This window comes from Grus americana, chromosome 7 (genome assembly GCF_028858705.1).
Source record: "Grus americana isolate bGruAme1 chromosome 7, bGruAme1.mat, whole genome shotgun sequence".
NCBI classification, from domain to species: Eukaryota; Metazoa; Chordata; class Aves; order Gruiformes; family Gruidae; genus Grus; species Grus americana.
In genome coordinates this window covers 35899105-35919674 of record NC_072858.1, presented here as the reverse complement: position 1 = coordinate 35919674, position 20570 = coordinate 35899105, and the positions used below count along the sequence as shown (strand labels likewise).

Genomic DNA, 20570 nt, shown 5'->3' with positions numbered 1-20570 from the left:
CCATTAGGCCACATGCAAATTTTTTTTTTTTTTTTAAATTTACTTGAGATTCACGTCACGCAAGATAACCAGTTAACTACGTTTTTCCGTTATAGAGATTTCACTTGGTAGAGATCAGATGAGCCTTATCTATTTACATAGGACTAAGCTCTTTAGTTGTTTGTTGACAAGAGATTCGTCTCATGGAACCTTTTGTCAGTGGCTTAAGAAGGTTTCAAGAGTAAGTAACAGGTTTAATCCCTTTAAATTTTTCTTCATTCTGCAAATATTCACTGAATATGTAAGATTTTGTAGCTTTCATATTTTTCTAGCACTTTCTAACTCAATATTTTATTATTACTGTTCCTTATAGGAGAGTATTATTGTCCTTTTCAATTCAAGGAATTATTAAATTGTTTTAAGGACTTCAAGGACAGTTCAGTGTAGATTTCATATTGTAGGTTTTTTATCCAAGCCTGTGTTGGCCAATGCATTTCAACAGGGAAGAAAAAAATACAATCAACTCTGTGTCTAAAATGTGTCTGATTGTGTAAGAGGTGCCATCTTAAAAGAAATGTTGTTTCATTTGCAGAAAGCCATATTCTTGAGGATGTAAACAAGTGTATCATTGCACTGAGAGAGCAAAATGCGGACAACTTAGATCGTGCAGCAGGTGCAATCCGAGGGCGTGCATCAAGAGTAGCTCATATTGTTTCGGGTGAGATGGACAATTATGAACCAGGGGCTTACACTGAAGGAGTGATGACAAATGTTCAATATTTGACCAAGAATGGTAAGTCTGATTGCTAAGCTAAGTTCTCATTTTCTTTAGTGGTATAAACTTTCCTTTATATGCCACATTTAAAGTGAATCCTGTGATTCTCTGATCTAATACACTAAGCACTAATGATTCACTATAATCTCCTTTCAGCATGCTATTCAATTATGATGATAGCATACAGTAATTTTCAAAATTGTATTTGAATTACATCATTTATGTAAGGTTTCTTAAGTTATGGAAGACTTTTATTGGAATTCTTAAATAAATGCAAGTAACAACGTTTGGAGACTTGTAACTGATGAGGCAGCAGGTTTGCACTTTGTTTTACTGGCCTCATTGCATCTGTTCTAAGCATATGAAAGGCAAACTTGGAGAAGGAGAAGCAGGTTCACGATTTGTTTGTACTTACCACTTAAAGATCTTTTAAGCAGTGGTTAAATATCCCCAATTATCTTCAGTTTTGCTAAGCAAATTTGGAACTTCCTAAAATGGTTAGTAGTGTCCATTTCCTTTTTCATTGTATACAAAAAGAGGGTATCCTGTATTGCAATATACCTGCACTGGCAGCAGGGCTGTAACTGCGCTATTCTGTAAATGGTTTCTGATGTTTACAACAGTTGTTCATATAAATGAATCTCTCACCTTTCATATTTTATACTTGAAAATTATCTGTGGAGCTTCCAGGACTTCCATGTTTTCAGTGGTTGCAAGTCTAGTAGTTGAGCAGTTAAAAAATTGCCATTAAGAAATCTTAGGACAAGTCTGTACATCTCTGGAATATAGGATTTAGCTTCATGAACTCAGAAGTCTAAATCCTAGCTCTGAGAGTCTATACAAATTTCTAGTATCTTACATTTGACTGACATTTACTTTATTTACTGCAAGAAAAGACAGAAATTTGGTTTGAGCTCTTTCTTAATCGGTTCAAATACATCCAGGACAGAACTGTCTTCATGTGAAACGAGCGAACTGACATCGCAATGAAGTGGCAAAAGGGACAGAATAGTGAGAAGAGTTTGAAATAGACTTGCTGGTTTTTATCATCTTTTCTGACACTTTGATGAGAAAATCTGAGAACTTGGAATATGACATTCTTTTTTTCATAACTTCTGAAAGTACTATGACAAATACCAGGGGAAGCAGCAATTATAGAAAAGCATAGTTTTGATTCCCATGTAGAAGCTGAGCCCTTCTTTCTTGAAACTGGTAGTGTTTAAACACATTATGAGTTGACACTGATTTCTGTTCTGTTGCCTTGCTTTGACAGTAACATATAATGTACGTAAATCCTTCCATCTACAAAAGACAGGAAGACATAAAACTGGTTTTGGTTGGAATGTTTGCCTGTCCAAAGGGACATCAAGCATGGTGTCATCTTAACTGTCTGTGCAGTACTTCAAACCTAGGAATCCACTATCTTTACATTATTCAATATGAGTGGAAAAGAGAAACGTGTACTTTTCATTCTTACCTGTATTTATGTGATCTGCAATGAAAAAACCATCAAATCATGCAAGGTTTTTTGATTGCTTGGTGATTTTCTTTTGTTTTGTTTAGCTGTTTCAGCTTACAGGGAAAATGCAGGTAGACTGCACCCTTGGAGGTAACCCAAACCATTCTATCACTGCTGGGTCTTTCAGGAGCCAGCTGATTGCAAGGTGCGCCTCAGTAGGAGAGAACTGTGTATTTATTCTGCCATTAGCTCTTAAGTTAGCTTTCATGAGTAACCTAGGGCAGTGAAGTGCATCCTTTATGCCCAGTGAAAAGGTAATGTGTTACTGAAGAGAAGTTATTGCAGGCAGAGTATAGAGTTAATGAAAACAGAGTTATAGAATAATAGTGTACACAGAAATTGCAGAGAAATGAAAATGAAAGAGAGAATGGGAGCCAGAAATGGGAACGATGCAGGTTGGAGATAACAGGACAGAGAAATTGTGCATAAAGAGGAACAGATACATTTACTGTTTGTTAAAACAAAGACTGAGGTTAAATTGTAGCATGTACCTTGAGGTAATTTACAAGGAAAAAAAAAAGGTTAAATTTTCTACATTACTGTATATTTAAGGAAAGAGCATAAGATCGTTGAATCTGTCTTTTCAGCTGGAAGACGTCAGACATATTTGAGATGGTAAAGTGAGCTATTCAATAACATCATAATACTGTCAGACAATGAGTATTAAAAACTGGTACTTAATTTCTTAGCACAAGTTGTGTAGTCCTGTTTAGATACACGTTGTTGACAGCCAAATGGATCTCTACAGCACCATACAATGGAATATCTGCTTTCTCAGGCTTATGTTATGATCCTCCTCCATTTTGCCCCTTCTCTTTCCCAACAAGAAGAGAAAAACCCAAGCAAACTAGCACCAAGGCCATGTAAGAGCACCACTTATTTTGTGGAGTCAAGCTTTTAGAAGTTAGGTAATACCAGAACTCAAGTTGTCTGTAGCCTTGGTTTGCACTCTCTGTGGGCATGCATTATGACATTGTGATTTATGTGATCATACGCAGTTATGTTACAAAACAGCTGCTTAATTCGGGTCGCTGGATGGACCTGCTTTAGACATGTGCCATGGTCACATATTGGAGGAAGCCAATGTCCATAGGGTTGATTTGGAAAGTAATGAAGCAGAAGACTGCAGGAAGAGAACGTATGATCTGATAGTGAGGATAGTTATGGTTGGACTCGATGATCTTGAAGATCTTTTCCAACCTAAATGATTTTATGATTTTATAGTTCATTTGGACTGCCACTGTCTGTACAGAGTTCCTGTGTGGTACCATATGAGTTCATGAGGCTACAGCTAATTGTGGGGTGCAGGAATGCTTCCCAGCTCTGGATCTGAGTGAGCACCACACTGACATGATTGGAAGTCAGCATTGAGAATCGTGCCCTGGATAAGAGTGCTTCAGGGTCTGTATGAAATCTTTATAGACCACTGGAGAAAAGAGTGTTCAATCATGTGGTCTGTATGCTCTGTGCAGGCAATTGTGTAAACCAACATTTTCTATCTTGATTTTACAAGTGCAAAAGTAGTTGAGCTTCAGGCTGTACTTTGGTATGGATAAGACTGAAAATGTTAGTACTTGTGGTGGGTTGACCCTGGCTGGGGGCCAAGTGCCCACCAGAGCCGCTCCCCTCATTCACTAGACAGGGGAGAAAAAGTATAACAAAAAGCTTATGGGTCGAGATAAGGACAGGGAGAGATCACTCAATAATTATCGTCATGAGCAAAACAGACTGAACTGAGAGAGGAAATTCATCTAATTTATTACTAAGCAAAACAGAGTAGAGGAATGAGAAATAAAATCAAATCTTAAAACACCTCCCCCCACCCCTCCCATCTTCCCCGGGCTCAACTTCACTCTCGGCTTCAACCTCTGCCCCCTCCAGTGGCAGAGGGGGACCGTGGATGGGGGTTACGGTCAGTTGATCACACGTTGTTTCTGCCACTTCTTCCTCCTCAGGGGGAGGACTCCTCTCATTGTTGCCCTGCTCCAGCATGGAGTCCCTCTCACGGGAGACAGTCCTTCACGAGCTTCTCCAACGTGAGTCTCTCCCACGGGCTACAGTCCTTCACAAACTGCTCCAGCGTGGGTCTCTTCCATGGGGTGCAGACCTTCAGGAGCAAACTGCTCCAGCGTGGGTCCCCCACGGGGTCACAAGTCCTGCCAGCAAACCTGCCCTGGCGTGGGCTCCTCTCTCCATGGGTCCACGGGTCCTGCCAGGAGCTTGCTCCAGCGTGGGCTTCCCACAGGGCCACAGCGTCCTTCAGGTGCCTCCACCTGCTCCGGCGTGGGGTCCTCCAAGGGCTGCAGGTGGAATCTCTACACCCCCTCATCCTTCCTCCATGGGCTGCAGGGGGACAGCCTGCTTCACCATGGTCTTCACCACGGGCTGCAGGGGGATCTCTGCTCTGGCGCCTGGAGCACCTCCTCCCCCTCCTTCTGCACTGACCTTGGTGCCTGGAGAGTTTCTTGCATCTTCTCACTCTTCTCTCCAGCTGCAAAAGCTCTAAGTGTTTTTCTACTTCTTAAATATGTTATCACAGAGGCGCTGATTGGCTTGGCCTTGGCCAGCGGCGTGTCTGTCTTGGAGCTGGCTGGCATTGGCTCTGTCAGACACATGGGAAGCTTCTAGCAGCTTGTCACAGAAGCCACCCCTGTAGTCCTCCCCATCCCTCCCTCCCCCAAAACCTTGCCATGCAAACCCAACACAGTACTGGTGCCTCTCTGTCATTCCTAATGTCTAGCACTGTTGATTAGACATTCCTGATGTGTGGTACTGTTGATTAGATTGAAATATGCAGATTCTTACAGTTTGATAGGGTTTGTGAACTGTTGCATGAAAGCAAAATGAAATCTTCAGAGATGCTGTTTATAAAAACCTAAGGTATTTCCACTTCAGAACTGGAACAGTAACCTTGTATTATGTTTTCAAATATCAGTCTACTCTGTTATTTTAGGGCCTGCCAGAATCCGCAGCAGCTGAATTTAAGTAAACAATTTATATTATGGCATATATCTGTTGATGTAGTAAAAAGCCTGTATTTATTGTAAATTTTGTCTGCAGTTTTGTTTTCATGTCAAAGTATAATGATGTACTATATACATATATATGTATACATGTATATATATACATATATATAAATCCTCTAGTTATTTAGATCTAAGGATCTTGTGTAAAAAAAAAAAAAATACAGAAAAGGCTGGAGACCAAGTATTTTAACTGTCTTAAGGAACTAGCGAAGGCATCTTTCTCTGAATCACTGGAGTTTTCAGTCCATGTTTTTTTTATTCCAATAGTGCTGATGGAATTAGAGCAAACCATTGTCCACAGTTTCTTACAACGAGAATCATGAAATACTTTGTAATTCACATGGGGATAGGGATTAACTTTAGGAATAGCAATGAAGTTGTATTTTGAATGAAAACCAAATTTAACTGTACTCACAATAAAGGTCAGCTGTAGGCATTGTTCTGAGACAGATACTGGTATGACACACAATACTGTTTTCATTGCCCTTGAAGTACGGGTTAAGACAGAGTTTAATCTTGGAGACAGAATGGCAATATCAAATATAAAGTTGAACATGGGTTTGAAAATTTCTTCCTGCATCAGAAAAAGTTTATAAACCTGTGTCTGTAACTGTGAATTCCAAATACTTTCTCAGTATGAGGGACGTAAGTCAGACTTTTTACAAATACCCTTATGCCTGAATTGTGTAAGTCTCGTTGAAAGTCATTAAAACTGTTATTCATGTGGTATTTGTACTCATAGACTATGAAGTGTAGTGATTGAATTGACTGAAATCTAAGAGTTTAAGAGATTACCACTCTTCTGGTGTGATACCAGCAATGTTGCTTGTAATTGGGGATTAAAGGGCAAAATACGTAAGAGTTGTTTTTTATTAAGTGAGTAATCATCTGGGTGAGTACATGTTTTTAGACATTGCAGTGAAGGAAAAACCTCATATCCAAACAGTCCCCATGACTTAAGAGGCTCAGGGAGCTTCATTTTGAGTATTACATAATCATAATTCTTTGATATAGTAAGGAGATACTAAGGACAATTTGTGGCCCCGTTATCTCCTTGACTGCTGTGTTAGGCCTATTGCTTCTAGTTAAAGATTTTCCTCAAATTTCTAGCATTTATGCACGGCCAGTTTTGTACATTTTGTTCTTGTGTCAATGTGCACAATTCTTTTTGCCTCCACCTGGATTAAAACCACTTGGCCCCAGTCAGCCAAACACATTAAACTTTTAGACCTGTTCTAGAGAGGCTGGGTTTGTAAGTCATTCTGTTCTACACTGGCGGCATGTTTTAACATCATACTGTTTGCCAATGTCACTAATGAGTTTGTTTATTTCTTGGTCTCAGGAGTGTTATTTTGGCCACCTTCCAGAGTCTCCTCTCACTTTATAGCTTTTTCAGTGTGGTCAGTTGTATAACCTCTGTACTAATAGTGATCTACTCCACCTGAAACAGAGCTTTCCTGTACTGTACTTTATTAAATGATTCTGCAGGGTGGATTAAATCTACTGCATTGCTTTTCTCTGGGGAAAAAAGTAATTTATCTTAACAATAAAAGATAGTAGCGTTATCTACTATGAGCTTCCTTCCATCTTCTGCTTTTTATTTAGCTTTTCCATTTCTTGCATGCTTATGCGCACAAGCTAATGACTTTGTATTTTCCTAGCTGCTTCACTTGCCTTTTTCAAATACAGTGTGCAGGTTTTTTGCAACAGCTTATGTGAGATCACTGACAGTTTCCTTTGTCCATTGTCTGAGTCTTTACCTGTAGGGCTTGTCTGTTTTCTCCAGTTCAAGAATGTTACACTCTCTGTCACCGAAAGACAGCTGCCAGGGAGGAAACATAAGAAGGCTTTGTGGTCTGTTTTCTCCTGCCCACTCTGACATTTGGTACTTGTTTTATCCTCTTTTGGTATGCCGTCTAAGCCAAAATGGGGTGAGAGAAGCACCTCCAGAGACCTCATTGGCTTTTCCTAAGAGCATCTTCAGATGAGATAGGATGAATCAGCTGTTCAAGCTCCCTACCTCTTCTTGTAGTATAAAAGATACCAGTATGACCAACTTTATTCTAAGTGTTTTATTTGGGTTTAGCGAAAATGAGGCAGATGACTCTCACTCATTCTGTGCTCCATGCAAAATCAAAAGTTTTCATTTAAATTAAAAGACAAGTATTTTTAATAAAAAACTATTTTCCACTGCTCATTCATCACCCTCAGAATGAGGTTTAAAGATAATACTTGCAATTCAAGTCATCTTAGTGTTCGGAGATTTTTACCTTTGCTTGTGAAGCCCAAAGACTGCTAAAGAGGTCTGAGTCTTTTCACTGCAAAATATTTTTTAAAAATTCCCAAAACATTTGATAGAAAAACTGGAGCAAGGTTTGAGTGTGCAAGCTTATGGAATTGGTGAACTTGTGAAATTGGTGTACAACTCAGACAATGAACAGCTTGTAAGAAACTATTCAACAGAGAATTATTTTAAGAGCTGTGAGGGGAAGAAGCATTAACTAAGAAAAATGGTGAGGATGTTTGCATGACTTAGCCTAAAATATTTTTGTTTATAAATACATGATGGTTGTAAGACTTAAGCAATAACCTTTCATTCTTGTGACTTAGTCTATTACAGAGTCAATAACCTCCATTTGGTTAAGTCTGCAGTTAGCTTTTTTTTCTGTGAGGCTCTGTTCTAATCCTTCTGTGAAGCTATGTTAAAAATGTTGGCTTTAAAAACTGAGATGTGCTTCAGATGTGAAAAACGTTTCTGAAAAATAGGAGGAAATGTCATTAATTTTTTTTATGTTCCAGATAAACAAAAAATGACCCTGAGCATGCCGTTTCTTTTACCAATCTTTTTTTTCATTTCCTGTGGCTCAAAAAATAGCTTTTCTTCACTGTTAGTAATGTCCATGTTGATTATAAACACTGTGTGGGAGTTAAGATGCCTTTAACTACACATTTGCTTGCTTTAAATTGCTGTTGCTTTTAATGATCATCTGAGGTACTGAGAAGAAACTCAGTGCACTGTTCCAACAGGCTTTGTTCAGTAAAAGCTTCAGAGTGCCCAGTGCAGACTCACTGTCTAGGGTACTAGTCCTTAAACACAGAGTCTCCAAAAACTTTCCTCCTTCTCAAGGTAAAAGTTAGTAAGAGGAGCATTTAAAACACAGCATTAATATAAAATAAATTTATGTTTATGAATAAGCTAATAACTTATTTTTACAATTTCCAATTTAGTTTTGATTTATTTTGGTTTTGGTTGTTAGATCATTTTCCTGAATTAGGATAGTAAATACATTTCTGTTACCAGCACGGATTTGACATATGTGGTCTTGCTCCAGCTAGTTACATGGGGAGAGGGAAGGGAGTCAAGGGGAAAGTCTCAGTTTAAGTGTCATTTGTGGAAGAAACTGGAAAAGGGAGGATTTCTTGTGAATTCTAAGTCTTGCACCCATGATAATGAATTTGTCATGTACCCTGGTGAAGCCAGGTTTACTTTCAGTCTGATTCTGGAGCAGAGGACACTTGTGTAAGCCTTCCTTAAAGTAGGAACACCACTGTTGTCTTTGTTTCCTTAATTTCCACAAGCCCTTAATAAAATTAGTTTTTTACTCCTGTAGGTGAGGTGAAGATGATAGTATTCTAATGTGCAGTAAATGTTGGGGTTTGGGGTTTTTTGGGTTTTGTTTTTTTTTTTTTTCCCGGTCAGTATAATAAATCTATATCTATGTGTGTTCCAGGAGACAATTTTTGTTGGGTGGATTTGTTTTGTTCTTTGTTTGGTGTTTTGGTTTTTTTTGTTTTCCCCCTCAGTAGAATTGCTGTTCTGTGTTCATCATATGTGACACTTTGTGATAAATCTTCATTGCTTCTCTTCACTTGAGGCTACTTTAAGAAATGACTCATGACTTTCCAATGTGTATATAACCTTTATCTATCCCTTTTAATATATTTTTCTCTTCTAGATCTTAAGAATCACTGTCCTGGTTTGGTTCAGTAGAGCCGATTCGTAATGACAGCCTTTCCTTAAGCTGGTAACAAGATCAGGGAACTACTACTGCTCTTTGTACTTGGTATTTTTAACTGGAGCAGACTCTCTAGCTTGGACAGCTTTTATCTGTGTGCCCACATCAAAACCATTACTTTCATTTCAGCTGTGACTTTCTTGCACAGGATCATAAGTGCCTTAACCTCTGTAATGTTAAGGACCTTTCATTTGCAATTCTGTAGTCTACCTTTTGCTTCCAGCTCTGTAACCTTTTGGGTTGTTTTGAATGTATTTTCCAGAGCCTCTGTGGCAGTGTTTTTTCCATTACTGTTGTCATAATGGTTTTCTCATGGTCTTGCACCTTGTCGTGGTTTTGCCCAGCTGGCAGCTAAGCACCACGCAGCCACTTGCTCGCTTTGTACACAACCACTCTGTACCTAGGAACAGTTTCAGAGATTCTATCTTAATAGTGTTAAAGCAATGTTAGTTTTATTCAGTTTCTAACCATTGTTCGTGAGTTGATAACTGACATTCTTGAATATTAAAGTCTGCTATTCTGAGTCTCAGAGAAAAGTTAGTTAGTTCTGCATCGCAGGTTAGGAGGACGTATTCTTGTAGTCAGCCTTTGTAAACTCTAAGCCGCAAGTAAAGAACAAAAAGATCTGGAACTTTTTCAGCCTTTCCGTACTCGCTACATAGAATTGAAAGTAGCAGGAGATCTAATTGACAATCACTTTATTGTCTGTTAGCAGTCTTTTGCAGTTGGAGTTCACCCTGACTGTATGTGCAGAACAGTCAGTACCTATTACAGTTAATCATTCTCTCTGTTTCTCTGAGTTCTTGTACGGAACTTTACCTAAAGAACTTCTTTCTGCTGATAATACTAGCATTAGCACTAATATCTGTAAGTCTTGCTAATGTAATGAGTCACTAGTTGATATAGAGGTTTCAGGTAAATACTGAAGAATGTTCTTCTTAAATGTTATTGGTAGCTGATTGGTTAAGGCAAGGTTTCTGTTAGGGGCAAAATATGTAATGCGAGATGCAATCATTGTCAGTAGTGCAAACTGCCCATTCAGATCCTTGCTTTGAATGTTTTTTTACCTCTGGGATAAGAATCAAGGGAAGGAGCAAGTTGAACAGTACAACAGGAATTAGTTCAATATTCTACCCTTTTTTTTTTTCCCCCCCTTTATTTTGTGTGGTATCCCATCCTGCTGTTTTTGAAAGAGAACTGGTACATGAGAGCATCATATTCTCTGTTGCTTTTTCATTTAGTATAAAAATAAGAAAGATATAAGCAGTTTTGTTAGGCTGTGTGAATAGTTTCATTTTTCATGTCAGTACTGTTTGATTTGGGGGCTGTTGTGTATCTGATCATGTGCTCACTCTGTTGTGTCTGTGCTTGATCTTTTGGGCTTTCAGTTATCTTCAAATTCCACTTGAAACAAATTTCAGAATGACTTTCCCATTTGGTTTTAGGTTTTAATTAGATATATTAAAAATGTTCTAAAATACCTGTACTCCTTGTGGTAGATATAGTTAAATTAGTATTGATAACTTAAAAAGATATACAGGTTCTATCCAAATGTATGTGGCAGCTTTTGAAATGTTGCCCAGAGAGATTTTGGTTAAAGCCCAATTAGACAAAGTCTGGCACAACTTGTACCTCTTTGAGCAGGAGGTGAACTAGATGACTTCTCAAGTTCTTGGGTTGGTTTATTTTTCCCTGGAGCACTGTCTGTATGTAAGAATTTTTGCAGAGCACCTGGAGATGCCCCTCATTCGATGCGTACTTTGATGCTTATGCTTTTGCAGTCATCTACTTAGAGGAAGTTAACTTTTTGCCTCCTGACGCTTGTTTCGGTGGCCTGAAACTGCTGCCTCTTTGACTGGTTTTATTCATTTCATGTTGCTGAGTGGTTTAAGGCAGATTTAGGGAACCTGATCCTTCTCAAACCCATAGCAAGCAGGAGTCAGAAGTAGTGGGTTTCTTAATTTCCTCATCCAGACCTAAGCTTTTTTTGTGAAGGAAGATGCTCAAGCACAGCAGCATTGTTTTCTACAAGAGAAGGGTGTTCTGTGTTTTCTTCTAACTCTCTAATTGTCATTATTTTCTTTAGAGGAGTGTGGGCAAGATGGTTGAGTGTCCCAAGACTGAAAACTTCTCTTCTGATATGTCTTCACCTTCAGGGATGCCAGGTGTCCAGAGGGCTACTCTGCTGCTTGCAGCAAGAGGATAGGATAATTTCTGTTTTAGATTATACCCAGAATTCTAGCAATTTCCATCCTGCATTCCTTTGTTATAAAGTCTTCTTCCTCAGCCTTCTTTTTTAGCTCAGTCAGTTGGCGAGCTCATGCTTCAACACTTTTGACAGGAAGTCTTTAAAGGCTGTAATATAAACACAGAGATGTATGAGTCTGGAGACTGGATTGCTAATTTGGTTTTACAGTTGTATTTACGACATAGCTGGATGCTTGATTGTGATAAATGTGCTTAGTGTGTTTGTATGTGCAAACAATTTGATTTGCTTATAGATCTAATTGCAGGTCCCTAATCTGAAAATTATTCTCTACTACAAATAGGACCACCAAGATAAAACACTTTGGGTAAGGTTTACTCATGTTCTTACAGTTGATCTTAACAGGTAGCACCCTTACTAATTAAAAAGCAATGTTCAAAGTAAGTTTGAGAATTATGTATACTTTCAAAGTATTTAGGAATGTAATAGGAGAAGCCCAAAGCTGTTCAAATTGGGGACCCTCCTACAGATTGTGTCAATATGGTAGCAGCTACTCCAGGCTCTATCTTAAGCTGGCAACTGTATTTCCAGTGCATCTTTGTCTTCCCGCATGGACATGAATGTGGTTTGGCCTCAAAGCTCTGTAGTAAGCACAGCTACTGGAAGAATGTTACTAGGACAGTATTTGTCGCTTGAACAGTCATGTCTTACCTTGCTGGAGTAGAAATGGTTGTCCAGAAGGCAGTATTGTGAAGGCTGACTGTGAGTCATAGTTGCAATATGGTGACATAAGGTATTCTAGAAGAAATTTCCTTTTTTTAAAAGAAAAGGCAATTACAAAATAATTCGAAAAGGCAGAAAGCCTATGAACAACACAACAAAAGGGCCACACGTGGTAATAAAATTTAGTTTTAAGTCTAGAGAGAACCACTTAAGTTTTTATTACCTTTGCCAGAAACAAGCTACCCAATAGTATTTCACTTTGTGCATCTAGCAGGCTTCACATGTTTACATACTATAATTGAACATACTTAAATATACCAACATTCCTTTATCACTTTTCATTGAAAACAATTTCAGTAATACCATGTTCTAGTAATGAAAGTTTCTGTGTGGTCACTTATAGCATGGGCTTTAGCATTTAGGACTTAATTTCAGATCCACTGAAACCACTGGACTGATTGCCATTACCTCCACTGATTATGTCTCAAAACCCGTATGTCCCAGTTCTTACCTACTGAGTTTTACCATAGTTCACTATTGTGTTGAACAGTAAAGAAGAGGTAGGGTACCAGTGCACAGTACACTAAGGTGTTACAGCAAAGACAGGAAGTAGATGCACTGTTTATCTTTGCCACAAGGTGTGTTTTATGAATCAACTTGAGGCTAGCTATTAATATTAAATTTAGAGTCAGTATTTTTCTGACACCCTTCAGAAAAATATCTTTTCTGCAGAAAACATATTTATTGGTATTTCACTGTAATTAAGAACCTGAGGATTTTGGCTACCAAGCTGTATCTTTCTTGTACTTGCTTTTTCAATGTCAGCAATCTTCCATGAGACACTATTCTTCTTGATTATTTTAGTTATTCCAAGTTACTATTGTAGTAGATAGACATAGTGCTAAAAAGTAGTGTGACCCTTTTCCCAAACACGTTTTGCCAAAGGGAGTTTTGTCTTTTTGTTTTTGTCATTTGCTACCATATATGTCAAAACCAAACTAACTGATTCTGCCTAAAAAAAGTGTTCATTTCTGATGTTTGCCAGTGGTTAACACACACCTGCCCATGTGCCTTTCTAAATTTAATCTTCTAGCAAGAGATGGACAGAAAGACTAGTTACTGCTCACATGGTTCTGCATGGTCTGGCCCTTTTTTCAGTAACTGAGAGTGTTGGATGTAGTCTGATCTTCTGAGGTATATATTTGGCTCAAGAGGCCATTATGTTTGCTACTTAAGACAGTACACACCCACTGCTTAATGCTTCTGTATAGACAAATGAATTTTTGCTGTGTTTCATAAAACACAGTCTCTACTTGAAACATTGTTTATGAAACACTGGTATTTTACTATTTTTGCCATTGCAAAAGAGACATTCTGTGCAGTGTCTCAAAATGAGTCGTCAAATACAGAAATAAAAATAGCTTTTTTGGTACAGGGTCTTGCTTTTACATTTCTGTATTTCATCTTTTATGAATTGCATGAAGCGTAGTGTGGCATGCAAACGAAAAACAAAAGCATGTTTCACTTTTGTCCTTTAGATGTAAAATAAGAACAAAAGAAAATAATCCCAAACTGTTGTAAAAACTACAAAGAAAAGTGGCTAGATAATGAGAAACGTTAAGGATCGTACAAACTGAGCATATGTTAGGGTACAAAGGGTTCTTTTGCACATTTGTGACCTAAACTTGTTCTCCTTAAAATAAATGGATTTTCTGCCTTTTTCTCTGTAGAAAGCATATAGTAGTGCAGGATTGCATTGGCAGTTTGACTTTACAAGTCAAACTGGAATAAGATGTGACAGGTAATGGCGTGAACCACTAGTCAAAGTACTGTATATTTAGTTCTAGTGTTTTACTGAAAACATGTATGCCTGTCTGTGTGTATTACAAACTTAAGTAACATCTTACTCGTTTTAGACAGAGGGTCCCTCTTGGAGTAGTGAGGCAGGATCAGATAGTTTCTTCCTGTTTTGTTTGTTGTTATTTCTGTATTTGGTGACTTTTGTCTAAATTGCAGTGTCCCTTGCCCTGCTATAAAAGTAGGGTCTGAGAAGTGTCTATATAGTTACACCCCAAAGGGAGTACAATAGGATGGAGAAAATGAGATAACATTGTATCAGTCAGTATTGCTTCTTTGTTTAGAATACAATTTAAACATTTTTCAGTTAAAACATTATTTGGAGAAATTTGATTTCTCAGTTTGTCATTGAATTGCATCAATATTTGTTCCTCAAAAAGTCTGTTCAGTGGAAACATTACTTTTGTAAAGGGGAAGAAATGTCTCAGAGTTTCTGACCTTGTTTAGTTGAATGATCTTCAAATTTTTTAGATCACTTTATAAATGAAACTCTGATTCAAGAAATCCTTAAAAATAGAATTTTAAACCCACTCCTATATAGCAAACCAAATATGCTTAGATTCAAGCATTCACTTGGTATTCCTTCAGGTGGGTAGGGTGTTGTGCAGTAATTGGGACCAGAATGTAGAAGTAATCAACTTTGCAGCTTATGAAAGTAGTGTGCTCCTTCAGTGCAGCAACTGACACATAGCCAAACTGAGATAGAGGAGTCTAGAACAAAATCCTTGCACTATTGACTTCATTAGAAGTTATATGGCGATCAGTAAGCAAAGCCTAGAGAAGGCTGATGCTAGCATCACAGACTTGTTTCTTTCCAAGATGATGCAATGTATTCTTATGCTCTGTCTACAGATTTATGGCAAAATGTAGAAACAAGCATTCTTTGGCACTGTGTAGGTGATAAAAGCTTCCCAGTTGTGAAGATGGTGACTCATTTTTGTTACTAGGACTCCCATGCAATAAGCACTGCTCAATACAAAAGACAAGTCCCACACCAGGTACCTTAAAGTAGATGCTCCTCTGCTTTGAAAATGCTAGGTCCTGTTCAAGTCATCATGTTTCTTGCAGTCATGAAGAGCCTCTTCTGGACCGTTTGCAAGCTATGCCCTATTACCTATTTTCGATAAAAGGTAGAACTAAAGGTGACTATTTCAGAAGATGTACTATCAGTGATTATTACATTTATGTAACGTAACAAATGGCTAAATCCCATTCTGGATTCTGCTCTGTCTTGATGCAGCTATAGCAATTTAGAGTGTTTCTGGAGACCTTGGCAGAGTGTCAAGAGCAAGGGCAACACAGAGAAAGTAGCTAGCCCTGTGCCATTCTTGTTGTTGAGCCTAATGTGAGTCTCTGTTCCCTTTCCCATTTTCCCATTTGAGAGGCAGCCATGTTTGTTACTATGTGTTACCTAAACTTAATTAAACTTAACTGGAGTAAAACTTGTCCTGAATTGTGCTGCCTGGTTTCCCCCAAGTGTCTAAGTGTGTCTGGAGACTATTGCAGTCTTGAAGACATTTAATTACTTGTTATGACAGGAAGGAGTCTAGCTTTGTCCCTTTAGAAATGTCCACGTTAGCTACAGTATTAATTTTAAACTCCATGATTCTTACTGTATCTGTTAGCAGATGGATGTATTTTTGTCCATTGATCTGTGCTGAAGGCATTAAGAGAATGAAAGATACCAACTCCTTATCATGCCTTGATAACTGTTAAAGCTATGAATGTGAAAGTGTCTACAAATAATAGTTTTCACCCCTGCTGATTTGTTGAAGCACCATATGCTTAACTCCTTGCTGCTCAGGGGAGATGCCTTTCATTTTATATTTTTCCTATCACTTTCAGCTTTTAATCCATGGCAAGCCTTTGCCCCTTGCCCTGTGGCTTTTTTTTCCCCCTCTCTTCTTTCATGTATCAGCCATTCCCCTTATATTAGTATTTTCAGAGCACTGCAGCGTTTATGCAGCATAAGCTGTGTTTTGGGGAAGTTTATAGGATGGGAATATAAATTTAGCCTTAAAAATACAGTTGATTTTCTGTGACTTTTCACTAAGCAGAGCTTAGATATGCTTACAGATATTTAGTGACAGATAGTTAATGTTTCTCCATTGATTTTACTGTTCTAGCTGGCTTTCTCCAGTACATGTTTAAATTAACCATCTTCTTTATCCTCCAAATGAAAACAGTAACTTGTTACATCCCATTCACTGTAACAGTTTTTAATTGGAAATGAAATCAGATACTAGGTATTAAAAATCAGAGAGTGCTTTGTCTATCCTAACATAAAATTAGCGAAAAATCAGTGCGAGTAGCCTGCTGTCACACTGATATTGTTTGATAACAGGATGTGGTCCTAGAAACAGTTTAGTTAAAGAGTTCTTAACATCCCTCCAGATTATGCTTGTAGACTGCTAATTCTCTTCTGACTGATTTAGAACAGTTTTCGTTTTTCTTTTTTCCAGTTGCAAGCAATAAGACAAAGAGATTGTAATATCTCTCAAATCTTTTGGTTTTGTGTGTCTTGTCTTTAATAGATAGGACAGTGTGTATGTTTGTGCATAGAGCGTTCATGCACTCGAATAGAAAGTTACAGAGGCAGAGTATAAAATGGTAGAGAAAATGATACGGTCATACTCAAGAAAATAAATGAAGTCAGTCTTCTAAGACTCAAAACTTGAAATCTATCAGATAAAAGGTGAAAAAATAATTTTGCAATATTTTTTTCTTTTTTAAAAAACCATGGTATTTATGGATACAATGCTTATATGGAATGTGGTTGGTATGCTACAATTGGTATGTTTACAAACAGATCTACCTTATCCAGCAACAGAGTTTTGTGGAATTCCCTTTTTATTGGATGAAGCCTGATTGCTTTGGGGATCTTCTGAAGATGCTTGGATTGCTTTCAAGAAAAGGAGATGATGCACTAAGAGTTACAAGCTCAGGGTATAGGCCAGGGTAATGCTAACCAGTAATTTCTGGGGTGTAACAGCAAACATATGGGATAAGCAGGCTGTCAGCCTGCAGGTAGTCTTAGCACTTATAAGTGAGTATGTGAGGAAATCCACACTTTAGTCATAGCAAAGTTAATGTATAAAACCTTAGCCCAAACTGGCAAAGTATGAATATATTCCGTGTTCCAGGGTGTCTGTTTCCCAAATACGTAATCTGTAGTACAATGGTGAATTTATTGCATGAAGTGAATTCTGTCATCTTTTCAGTACTTCTCTCCAGATCAACTTTAATAAGATTTCTATTATAGTTCGAAAGAGGTAATTCTTCTTGAATGCCTTTAAATTATTTTAAATATCTTCTAAATGACATTTTCAAAGGTCAGTCTTTTTAAAGACTAGAATAGTCTTACTTACCCAAAATATCCTTTTATATACTTTAAGCATATTCTTATCACTTCACATTTTCATAGGAATTATCATACTGACATAAAATTAACAAAAACCAGCATGTAATAGTACTCAAAGTCCGAGTGGTTTAGGTTTTTTGCTAATTAACACTGTTCTCTAACTTAAGCAGTATATAGCATAATGCTTATTCACTAGAAACAACTGGGTTTCACAGAGGTGTTTTTTTTTTTTTTTAATTAAACTCTTAGGATTTGTCTTCCCCACCTAAGTTAATGAAAAGCTGTTCTCTGTTCAGATAGACTCCCTTATGTATAATGAAGGGACTCCCCTGCAGGAAAGACCTCCATTTCCTCTTAATGGTTTGCACTGCATTTCCTGTGTCCATTTCGGTACAATTCCAATTCAGGAGTGTTAGTTCAGCAGCCTTTAGAAATTGCCTCATGTTAGTCAGCTCCCTGCTCTTGCTGGCAGAGATTTCACCTTGGATATAAAAAGCCAGTGAGGAAAAACTTCATTAGAAATCTGCAATAACAAATTCTAGTCATAGAAATGGGGCTGCAATTGACAGTCATTTTAAACAGCTCTAAATGCAGCTTCTGTTGAGAGTGGTGGTGCCCGCCTGCCCCATCTGCCTTTTCCTACCACCCTCCTTGTATCAGTACTAGCATGTCAACTATCTGGCCTGGTAGCCAGTCGGACTAGAATACTGAATCACCTCAAAACTAGCTTGGCAACCAAAAACCCAAATCTTCAACTGCTTCTGTTCATTGAACTTTGTCATCATGCTGCTGTATGATCACGGCTTTTGAAGTGAGGACACACATGCGGAGGTTTGATGGGAGTCTGCAGTTGGACTGAAGGTAAACTGAAGCCTCTGTGTGCCCCACGGAATCCACTTCTGAAAAGTAATTGTGCTTGTGGGTTGTTGTTGTTGGTTTTTTTGTTTTTTTTTTTTTTTTTAGATGCAGACTTAGGGTATTCACTAGTCTTAGCTATGTGTATCACAAGACATTGTATTTAGTGCAGATGCCTCTAAAGTAAGCACGGTGACTTTGTTTAGACAAAAGAAGGTCATGCTGTTCTGTACTGTGAACTTGGTTCAGAAGTTGAAGGTTTCCACAGCACATAAAGGCCCTGCAATAGCAGGGAACTGATGAGGTAAGACAGGCCCACATGGTCCACACTGTCCGCTAAGAAATGCAAAAAAAAAAAAAGTTTTCTGAAACTCTTTGCCAGTATGACCTAGGGTGAAATGTCTTTCTCATCTGAGATCTCATGGTCAGTCTGTCCTTGAGCATGGCAGCAAAAAAAGGTAGTTTATTGATACGATCTCAAAGTATCTTTCTGCTCTTATGGATGCTGTGACCTGTCTCTTAATACCTCATACAGGGAAATCTGTCTACCACCTCAAAACCAAAATCACCTCTCTCTGTGGTTTTTCTGGATATTTGTACAGTGGGGAGAAAAAGATCCCTTTAAGTCACCACCGAAGTCTTGAACTGTGATGCTTAATTGTAGGCAGGCCCTGCCTTAATTCCCAGCTGCAGTGTAGTGCATTGGCCAGGCTGTGCAAGGACTGTGGAGAGAGAGCTTGAGATGGGGAAAGTGCAGAGGCTCACAGGTTCCAAAGTCATAAGCAATTACCCATACCCAACCCCATCCAGTCTGCTGTCTTACAGAGTCACACTGACTTTGTGTATGTCTAAATTGTCTTGGTGCAAATGAAAATAACTCTATGTTTTCCAGGTAGGAAGTTGTATCACCGTCATAGGTGTGTTTAAAAGAGGGATAGATTAGGGCCGTTTCAAACTTAAAAGCAGCAATTCACTAGATTGCCATTCATTTATAATACACATTGCCAATAATTAGGTCTCACTCATTATCAATCATTTCTCATATTGAGGACAGTTAACTCGTAAAAATCTTACCCTTATTAGCTGTAAGGACGTAATACCACAAAACTGATGTCAGGTATTTGGCATAGTTTACATATAAATGTATATGTAAACATATACATATTTTATAAATAATTACTCTATACATGTATATATAAATTTCTAAATATTTTATGTATATTTTTATATATGCTTAGCTGTGTTACTAAGTGCTTGCTGGTTGTGCTAGCAGCTTCACAACCTTGCAGATTCATACAGTGTTGCAAAATGCTTTTACAGAGTTTCTGGTTTCACTATTCTACTATGCATGTGTCTGGGTTAAAGAGAACTAATTATGTCTTGCTTTTAGCATGCAACTTCTTTTTACATGCAACAGGCCTCTGTGTTGGCTACTTCATGTTGTATTACACTTCTAGTATGCAGAAACTTTAGCATGAAGTACTATATCCCACAAAGATAATGTATAGTTCTTTATGCTCTAAATAGTTGGGGGGGGGAGGGAGAGCAGGCACAATGAGTGATTCAGAGATCTTTTTTTCTCACATACTGGCCTAGGATTGAGATTGGCAGAGGAACACCAGCTAAGTGTTTCATGTGTTAGAAGTTCCAAAAATGTTAATTTGCATATAACCTATAACATGATTAAGTATGAATGGTAACAATTGAAGAAGTGGAAGGGATATATCAAACGCACACAGTCACAAAACTCTTAATATTCCTTCACATATATGTATGTATAGGTATGTCTCGGCAAGTCATCTGATACAGTGTTATAATTAAATATCACCAACTTAACATTGTATCACAAAAATACCAGCTTGAAGTTAGTGTCTGTACCATAATGAAATCAAATTTGGAAACAACTTGATCTTCATGTTAGCATTGTATTATGTGGATTTTGTAAGTCATAAATGATTGGAGTTTCAAACAACTTTATGCTACTCAGCTCAGCCTTTTGCAGTGAGTGCAGAATCATCTTTCTTTGCAGTAATTCCATTATTATTTAAATGTGGTTTTGAACACATCTAATGAAGATGTCTCCATCAGTCATTAAACAGTTTATTCTAAGTAGCATGCCTTGGGTGGTGTAACTCGAGCTTCTGCCAGAAGCCCTTGTATTTCAGATGATATGCCTTTGGCCAGCACAGTTGCCTTAGCTTAGGTGGGTTTTGTTTGATTTATTTACTAGTTCTTTGTATACCACTTTGGATT

The 20570-nt window shown here is 38.0% G+C and overlaps 1 protein-coding gene across 6 annotated transcripts in view; it reads left to right on the top strand.

Annotated features, from left to right (window-relative positions):
• CTNNA3 (catenin alpha 3) overlaps positions 1-20570 on the top strand; it is a 512488-nt gene that overhangs the window by 382386 nt on the left and 109532 nt on the right. For 5 of the 6 annotated variants that reach the window (XR_008577888.1, XM_054832089.1, XM_054832088.1 and 2 more), the window contains one exon: positions 572-772. Coding sequence is in view for 5 of the 6 variants with exons in the window: in XM_054832089.1 (XP_054688064.1) it covers positions 572-772 (201 nt within the window). In the remaining variant the exon portion in view is untranslated. Of the gene's footprint in view, positions 1-571; positions 773-20570 lie in introns of those variants that run through there. The other variant, XM_054832092.1, reaches the window with a different exon arrangement.